Genomic DNA, 9,890 nt, shown 5'->3' on the forward strand with positions numbered 1-9,890 from the left:
ATACATTAATCATAACTTACAGATTAGACCTTAAAAGATTTACATTAAAACTGAAGACATAAATAAATATATCAGCTCCTGAACCAAAGGACATATATCATATCTTAAGCTTTCCACTGAAATCATTAAGACTTCTGGATACCAAGAACGCTAGATCTCCCAGAATTAGCAATTATGTGTTGCATGTTGATATGTGTTTTAAACTTACGAGCATAATAGACATAAACAACCACTATACATCACAGATACATGTCTAGACTTGAAGAATATAAGAACAAGAAAAGTGACCGAGTACAGACAACCAAATTTCTAACCATCAGAATAATAAATTATTATCTAACCATCAGAATTATTATTATTATTATCGAAATAAAACACCTATCCTCAAAAAAACATGAACTCCATAGATTACATGCACTTCACACATACAAAAGAAAGATCACACAATAGGATTGAATGTATTACATAAAACAATAACATACAACACAACATGTGCCAAAAAAAAGGTAACTAAAAACAATTCTATATGAAATATTCAAATAATAAAACAATGCACACAAGCAATATAATCAATTAGTGCACTAATCATAATGTACTGCAGATATTAATCAATTATACTCTCTATTATTAAAAATTGCTATTGATTACAGTAGGTGTTTACTGATTAATAAATTCAACTAGAAATATCACCACACTTCGAAGTTAATTATTTCATATTGCATCAAATTTTCAAAACAGAAACAATTGATTTATCTTTACAAAACAATCAAAATAAAGTATCCCATAGTACTTTTGCTTCAAGCATTGTCATCTTATCACCTAAAACTGCTACATTAAATACACCTAAAATCCAGCAGACAGGTAAATACCAGTCGTCAAATTCCAGATTTCTAAAGGCCAGGAGATCAGGCAAATACTGGCCATCAAATATGCAAATTCTTAAAGCCCAACAAGTCATTATAAAGCAACTTGGCAAGAAAACCAAGTGCCATGCCACAAAACTATATATAAAGTAACTTCCTTGCGACATCCAGACTTTACTCAAAAGCCCATTGATTTTCACGCCTGACTTCCTCCTCTTCTTCAGGAGTGAAATCATTCTTTATATTAAATGTCTTTCGGATTTCTTCTGGAGTTTTACCCTTAATCATGTCAGCAACAGTTTGACACGTTAAATCCAGAAGATTCTTTATATTCAGATAGTTGGCAGCCTGCTCATAGCAAAGAAACATACAACATAACAAGCCATCATTTACAAACTATAGCTATAAAGAAAAAAAAAAGTTTACTACAAACATATCAACAAAATATGCAACTGCAAATGATTTAACGACTAAACGTATCATTTACAGGCAAACAGGCACATCCTCAATAAAAGAAAGTAGTGGAACGTGCATCTCCCCAGGATAATGCAAAAGCCAGGGAAACTTTCCAGATCCTGCCCTCCCTTTCAATGTTTGCATAGCATAAAGAGAGGAAAACAAAAGTCTGACATTCTATATGCACATATTCATCTAAAGCATGGGCCTGTACAAAACTACATGTGCATTTAGTCGCATTTCAGGTGTATCAAATATGTTCCACTCTCTTTCAAATGTCGCTTACCAAAGAGCAGAAAAACCTTAATGATAATAAGAATAAGCTAAAAAAATCTAAGAAACCTTGGCTGAACACAACCTCATGTCAAAAAAATACTTCAAATACTGGTCTTATTCAGATAAACATCCGATTGAGGTAATCTCATATGATACATTTTTCAGAAAACAGATTCATTCAATTTTTTCTGGACAACTTTGAAACAAATTTCTTAACAATCTTAAACCTAATGCTTCAAACTCTGCTGAAAATCTTAACCAAACCGCTTTGAGTTTCCTAGACTTCCTTATACAAATTACTTCAAATTTCCTCAACTGCCTTAAACAAACTGCTCAAATTTTCTGGAAAACCTAACAGATAGCTTTCCATTTTCTGGAAAATTTTCGAAAATCGTAAAGACGGACCGTTCAAAGGTTTTAATATGTAACCAATAAAAAACAGGATACACAAAAATATGAAGCATCCAAAACAAAACCAGGCGACACAACAATATGAACCTCACAAAACAAATCACGCAAAAATATCAACCCGCAGACCCTACCCCAAAAAACATTTCAAAGCCATACAAAATCTGCAGATTTAAGTTTATCCAAAATCAACAAAATATTGGTAATGCAGAACCATATCAAAAATAAAGCCGCTAAAGCTAAGAAAACCCGAAACCTTGAAAACCAAAAGCTAACGAAATTCATCCAACGTTTTAACACATATTCGAAATCTGTGTTCTATAAAGCCAAAGCATCTGTAATATTTCCATGAAACCCTCATGTCCAACCTTTAAAGAATAAAATAATTCTTTGGGCTTTGAAACCCTATTTTGGCTCTGAAACCCTAATATAGACATCAAAAAAAGAAACATCTACATACCCTAGTCTAGAGTTACCGAAAATCATACATACCAGAATAAGATCGAAAAGGGTAGCCTGATCCACCTTCACGAACTCCGCATCCCAGTTCTTTACGTCCTCCTCCGAAATGGCGGACTTATCGTCGCTAGACTTGGCGGACTCCACATGATACTTGCAATATTCGATAACTTTCGCCAGGATCTTGCTGCTTACATTTGGCAAGGGCACGGCGCTCTCCGTGCCCGTATCCTCAATCATATTCTTGATTGTTTGAGATTCAAAAGCCACGGCCTGATCAACCTCGAACATCTCATCATCTGAGCTCTTCAATCGCACTTTGCAATCCTTCGCCATGGATGCTTTGGGGATTGAAAGCAGGGAAATTTATGAGGAGGAAATTCGAACAAAAATCCAAAACCGGGAAAAAGATGATCTGTTACTCACGGTACAATGATCTACAATGACCGGCTAACCCCCTATATTTATATGCAAGGGTGGGTTTATTTTTATATGAATAAAAATAGAACCGGGAGTTATTTGAGACAAACTTTCTTATTTTTGCCACTTTATATTTTTAACCCTAACCCGGGTGGATGGTTTCCTATAAATGGGGTTTGCTTTTTTTAATCTCGGAAATAGCTTTTTGGGCTTTTTTAATTTGTATTGGAACGGTGGTTAGTTTTAGTTTTCTAGATCGGCCAGCCTTTTAACCATGAGTTTGCTAAATAGTTAACTAATGTTTATTATTATTATGTATATTTTATTTAATTTTTGAGTGTTTTTTTAAATATGAATTGCAAATATCTTTCTATTTTAGGTTATCAATATGAGACCAATTCAAATGCAAATTCAACCTTCCACGTATGTTATAGTTTTTAGTTTTAATTTTTAAATTACAATACTTGTTTATCACTAAAATATACTTACAATTATAGACATAGGTAGAACTTAAATAGTTATTAATAATCATTTTTTAGTAGATTATTATATTTTCCATATTTCAAAAATATATATCTTAACTAAAAAATAATTACAATTTTTTTAACTAAATATATTTATAAATTTAATTTTCTAATTTTACTTGCTAAAAACTTAAGTGCTTATAAGATAGACTTGTTTATTTATTTTTATTATTTATTATTATATTCTAATCAAAATCTTTTTTTTTTAAGTATTCATTCTCCTATATCTTCATTAAGCTAATAGGCTTTATTTGAGCGTGGCCTTAGGCTGGGGTCCCATGGGCACCCGCTTGCTTAAAAATAGAGCAGGTGTCGCTGAGCTTTTTTAGGAACATTTAAAGGGGAGCAGTCTCATGGGCATTACATATAAATCTGCTTTGAAAAATTAGCTTCTAAATTGAAGGAAATATTAAAAATATAAATTGTTGTTTTTAGAATTTTTGGCAAGATGATTTCAATTTGGAGGAAAAATGAAGGGTAAGTTCTTGCCAAGTGGGACTTGGCTACAATGACGAAAAAAATGAAGTATCAAGCTAAACTCAGTCGCCCTATTTTGAGATTCGCCTCTTTCAAGCAAAAGCCCTATCCACAGCATCCCTTGGAGACCAAAAACAAATTTGCAGCACTTTCACAGCGAAATTTGGATCAAAAAGAAATCCGCAATTCAAACCAATATAAATTCGATTCAATTGACAGGTAACAGACCAAGCAAAATTGGGAAATTCGTGATATTCAAACCCTAAAAAAAGAAGATGGATGGCAATCGATGCACATGAGAAGAAAGAGATTCCAAATCAGGCAGGAGCAAAACAAACTGGGAGAAAAAATTCATAAGCAAAAATCCTTTTATCTTCAAACCAAATATGCGTTAGAACCTGCGAATAATCATAAAACCAAGCCAGAAAAAAATTGCATCCAAAAGGAACAGCCAGAAAGGCCACGATGGATCTCAGAAATCAATGTCATCCCTCTAGGGCAAGGCATGGGAAAATTCTCTAAAAAAATGAAGACCCCACTTATGCACGCATTAGATAGTAAACCGCGAATTAACAATCCCACTAAAGAGAAATTACTGTATATCCCACCACACCAGAAATCAAGTCAAATAGAACCCCAAGGAAGAACATTAGGAAGGTCTCAGCAAAATTTTCCAGAAAAAAGCACAAAATGGGATGAAGTAATCATCAGTAATTCACACAGTGAAAAAAGATGGGCAGATTGCAAGGATAAGGGCATCTACATGTATTGGAATGGTCTGTCAAGGAAAAGTTCTAGGCTAGTAGGTATGCTATCTAAAATCTAGGGCAACAAGGTAAGTACTCTTAACTCATTTGCAGATAAATTTTGGTTCATTTTATGTCAAAATGCACAAGACAAAAAGGAAATTTTAGAAAATGATTTTCTATTTTATAGAGGGCACCATATTAAATTTCTAGATTGGAAACCAAACTTTAACAAAAACCACATTAAAAACATTAAAACTATCAAATGGATGGAGAGCATAGAAATCCCATCATAATTAATGGAGGAAAATACTATTAAAAGAATCAGTAATGTTAGGTACTGTAATTGGAATTGAAGAAAATCGAAACAAAACCAATAAAATCAGGGTGTTGGTCAAAACTGATCAAAATAACTCGGTCAGCAAGAAGATCATCACAAACAGATCCATATACAATTTAATCTTCAATAAATATTCAGGAGAAATACTAAAAATTGTAGATGCAGACTTCACAAAATTTGGCATAAAAAATAATATCAAAGACCTAATTAACATTAAAAGGAGACCAGGCAAAAGAGAAGAAAGAAAGGATAAGGATATTAACAAATCCCCAATACTAAAAGAAGCTCAAAAAGAAGAAATAAAAGCAAAATTTCTTGAGAAAAGGGATGCAGATTTCAGATCAGAACCAGTAAATAATGAAAAGGAACTAGAAGGAACAAAGGAAATAGAAGAGAAGGAGAATATAAGCTACCAGCATTCACTTAACAAATTTAATCGATGTAAGGATTGCCAGTTGGAAAAAGAAGTCATCAAAGAAATGGACTTGAATATTTTCAAACTAAATAAGCTCCTGCATGAAGCACTCCTGATTCAAAACGACTTAATTGATCAAAGTTTATTAGCAGAAGAAATTCATAAGGAACATAAAGGGAAAAGGATACTAAACATAGAAATAAGGGAGACATCAGGAATTTGTGGAAGTCAGAATAAGGAACAGAATCAGGTGGCTGACATAAATCACATCTAGAATGATAAACCAATACAAACATAGCAAAGATTAGATAGAAGGAAAGAACAAGAATCAGGAAAACTACCAGGAAAGGCCCCCCATGAAGAAGTAACAGAACAGGCGATCATCATCCCACCAACAGATTCTGCCCAATGGGGAAACATTACCATTAGGAAGAAAGGGAAAAAGAAGAGTTATAAGTTCTAGCAAACACCTAATGATGGGAAAGATATGTTTGCTACAGAAACAGAGAACACAGGAACAACCCTAAAAGAATCAATATTTTCAGCAGAACTAGATCAAAATTGGGAGAGCGGGTTATTGGAGAGTCCAAACACACAAGATTGCTATAAAAAGAATGAAGTATTAGAGGACAAGGAATAGCTAATCAACAAAAAGTTAATTAAAGAAGTCATCATGGAAGACAGTAAGGAGGATGAGGTTTCAAATATTATAGAAAAGGTATTAAAAGAGAAAAATCTTGAAAAAATTGGTATAGCTATGAATCAGGAACGTATGAAGACACCAATTTGTGGAAAACAAAAACAAAAACGTGGCAGGCAATCATTAAAAGAACTTAGAGAGGCTGCAAGGCAAGTAAAGGATCAGACAAAGATTATTGATGTTCTTCACATTGGGAAGGGGAAGTTCCTTCCCAAGGAGCAATGAAAATCACAACCTGGAATGCTAGGGTCCTTTATGCCCCTAGCAAAAAATGCTTATTAAAGTGTAATTTTACCTTATTTGATTCAAATATTACATTATTACAAGAGACTAAATTAAATAAAGAAAAAGGAATAAAGCTAAGCCAGAAATCAGGGAAATGGAAATCAAAATTTCAGCAGGCACAAGGGGCCTCAGGAGGACTTGGTATAATATGGAATCCTAGATTAATCAATATCGAAATATTCTCACCACAAAAAAATTGGATGGGAGCTATAATTGTTAGTACAAAATCCAACTTACAAATTGTTATAATCAATGTTTATGGACCGACACCTACAGAAGAGAAACTTGCAGTCTAGAATGCGATCAGCACCTTCATCAACTCTTTACCCCTAGAAATAGTCATAATAGGAGGAGACTTCAATGCAGTATCAAGTAAGGACGAAAAACAAGGGGGTAGTAACCCAAAAAAAAAAGTAATGGAAGATTTTAAAGATTGGATCCAGAGAGACTCTCTTATGGATATAAAAATAAAGAATGGTATATATACTTGGAATAACAAAAGAAAAGGATATTGTTATATAGCAGAAAGATTGGACAGATTTCTTTTAAAAGGAGATCTTAGCACGAATAATTTGATCAATGCGGAAATTCTACCCATGGCTGGTCTAGACCATTTCTCAGTGCAAATGGAAATCAAAGAGTAGTTTAAACCTAGCAGAAATCCCTTTAAATGTGAAAAAATGTGGTTTATGGACAAAACCTTTATAGATCAAATTAGAGATTGGTGGCAGGAGGATCAGCTTGAGGGTTCAAAAATGTTTTGCCTAGTCTCCAAACTTAAAAATATAAAACAAAAATTTTTAAAATGGAATAATTTACATTTCAAAAACATCTTTAAAGAGAAACTTGAATTAGAAGGAAAAATGAGTAAATTAAATGAAGAGATTCTAATAAAAGGTATGAATAACGAATCATATCAACTGGAAAAAGAATACCTCATTAAACACGAAGAAATTCTAGCTAAAGAAGAAATATTCTGGAGGCAGAAATTCAGAGAAAAATGGCTCCTAGAAGGAGACCAGAACACAAAAAAAATTCATAACAGTACTATAAATAATAGAAATTATAAAACCATTTCTAAAATCAGGAATCTAAAGGGGAAGCAAACTGAGAATCCAGAAGAAATTGTTGAAATATTCACCAAATATTTCTATGATACTCTTAACAATTTTGAATCTTCAAATAAAGCTGCTTAAGAAGAGTTGTTAAGACACATCCCTAAGTTGATATCCAAAGAAGATAAAAAATTTCTTAACAAGCCCTTTACCCTTCAAGAGGTGAAATCGACACTGTTCAGTATGAAATCGGATAAATCTCCGGGTCCAGATGGCTTCCAAGCCTTCTTTTTTCAACAATGCTGGGACATTCTAGGAGAAGAGTTGTGGAAAGCTTTAGAAGCTACACGGAAGGGAGGAGCAATTTTAACATAAATCAATCATACATTTTTAACTCTCATTCCCAAAAAAAATGAAAGTGTAGTGCTAGGGGATTTCAAACCTATCGCATTATGGAACACTATATATAAAGTATTTTCAAAGATCCTTGCTATTCGTCTCAAAAGCTCTCTTCCTAAACTCATTTCAGAAGAACAAACTGGATTTGTCCCTGGCAGATCCATATTAGATGGCATATCTATTATATAGGAAACTATCCATTCAGCGTTTAAAAATAAGGAACCTTGCATGTTGCTTAAACTAGATATCCAAAAAGCATATGATAAGGTGGATTGGAGATTCCTCTGTAAAACCATAGAGGCCTTTGGCTTTTCCAAACAATGGATTAACATAGTTTTCCAATGTATATCAACTCCTAAAATTTTGATTCTCATTAATGGAACTCCGAAAGGTTTTTTAATATCTCAAGGGGTATCAAACAAGGAGACCCAATATCCCCATTCCTGTTTATAATAATGGCAGAAGCATTTGGAAGGGCAATCAAAGCAGCACAAGAGGAAAGTAAAATCAAAGGAGTGAAAGTCACAAATGATGTTGACAACACTACCCATCAACAATTTGTTGACGACACTATACTTACTGGAACTAGCACTTTACAAGAGACAAAGCAAATATAAAACATCTTGGAAACATACACCAAAGCATCAGGGCAAATGATCAATGCTGAGAAATCAGAAATTTATTTCCTAAATACAAAGACAGAAGTTGAAAATCAAATTTGTCAGAAATTAGGCTTCAAAAAAGGAAATTTACCATTCAAATATCCAGGGATCTACCTTGACAAGAGTATGATTTCAAATCAGGGATGGGAACACATTCTTAAGAAAATTGATAACCATACTGAATCCTGGAAAGGAAGATAGTTAACTAAGGCAGGAAGGATAACAAAGATCAAAGTAGTCTTAGCAGCTACCTCATCCTACCAACTTTCATGTTCACATTTGCCCAAAAATATCAACGCTAAATTGGAAAGTAAACTATGAAACTTCTTTTGGAAAGGATTACAGGACAAGCAAAAAGCAACCTTAATTAGCTGGAATAAAATATGCAAACCAAAAGAATTTGGTGGATTAGGAATAAAAAACCTGGAATGGCAGAACGAAGCACTAGAAGCCAAACAAGTTTGGAGACTCTACCAAGAAAGGGATAGGAAATGGGCTAGAATAATTTTTAACAAATATCTTGATCCCTTAGATAAAACATCATTATTCAGAATCAAAGCCCCCCCCAAGGGTTCTGCAGGATGGAATTTTATTATACATAATCGTAGTTTGATCTCCAAATACCTCACCTGGGATATAGGGAATGGAGAAGAAGCATTATTTTGGGAAGATTCATGGGATGGTAACCCCCCGCTGATAGGGGCAAAATTATCTCAAGAAGCAATATCTACCCTTAAAACTTTATGAGGAACAAAAGTGAAAGATTATTTAGAGGAAATTTACTCAGATATGGGTAAAAGATGGAAATGGAAACAGTTATCAAATTGCGATATTAACCAAAAAGACAAAGAGAAATTGGAAAACATGCTAAAAAACAGAACCATTATACTCAAGAATAGGGAGGACAAGTTAACATGGGTAGCCTCCAAAGATGGGAATACAAAGTTAAAGAAGGATACAAAATGATCACAAATTCGCAGAAATGAGAAATAAGTACCCTCCCCCTGAACCTATGCTGGGACACAACTGGTCTCCCTAAAGCAGGCACGTTTCTATGGGAAGCCATGTAAAAGAGAATATTAACAGCTGATAGAATTCGGAAAATGGGATTTGAAGGGCCATCTAGATGTATTCTTTGTAAAGAGGATGAAAAAACTGTAGAACACCTCTTATATACATGCAAATTTTCTCAAGAATGTTGGCGGTGGCTTCAAAGTAAATTTAATTGGTCCTCCTTGTTAGCAAGATGGGTAGATCACTTACTGGGGTGGCCTAAAGACAATCAAAAGAAAACTTATGGCAAACTCTGGAATATCTCTCCGGCCATTATTCTCTGGGAAATTTGGAAAGAACGTGATCGTCAAATTTTCCAAGATCAATGTCTATCAAAACAAGCCCTATTTAC

At 33.8% G+C, this 9,890-nt stretch overlaps 1 protein-coding gene across 1 annotated transcript; it reads right to left on the bottom strand.

The window, feature by feature from the left end:
- Nucleotides 1–695: 695 nt before the first annotated feature.
- Nucleotides 696–2,896, bottom strand: LOC149537704 (SKP1-like protein 1B). Its single transcript, XM_089799080.1, has 2 exons — nucleotides 2,496–2,896; nucleotides 696–1,211 (listed from the first exon to the last, which is right to left on the bottom strand). The coding sequence occupies exons 1-2, from the start codon at nucleotides 2,796–2,798 to the stop codon at nucleotides 1,038–1,040; spliced, it is 477 nt and encodes a 158-aa protein (XP_089655206.1). The 5' UTR covers nucleotides 2,799–2,896; the 3' UTR covers nucleotides 696–1,037.
- Between the last annotated feature and the right edge of the window lie 6,994 nt (nucleotides 2,897–9,890).

Source organism: Cupressus sempervirens, chromosome 9, assembly GCF_028749045.1.
Source record: "Cupressus sempervirens isolate cs-2001-9-10 chromosome 9, ASM2874904v1, whole genome shotgun sequence".
Taxonomy (NCBI): Eukaryota; Viridiplantae; Streptophyta; class Pinopsida; order Cupressales; family Cupressaceae; genus Cupressus; species Cupressus sempervirens.

Bases quoted from the DNA above. Each gene is read 5' to 3' on its own strand.
- LOC149537704 (XM_089799080.1), bottom strand. From the start codon at position 2,798: ATGGCGAAGGATTGCAAAGTGCGATTGAAGAGCTCAGATGATGAGATG. The intron at 1,212-2,495 runs GTATGTATGATT...TGCTATGAGCAG, and splicing joins CCCTTTTCGATCTTATTCTG to GCTGCCAACTATCTGAATAT.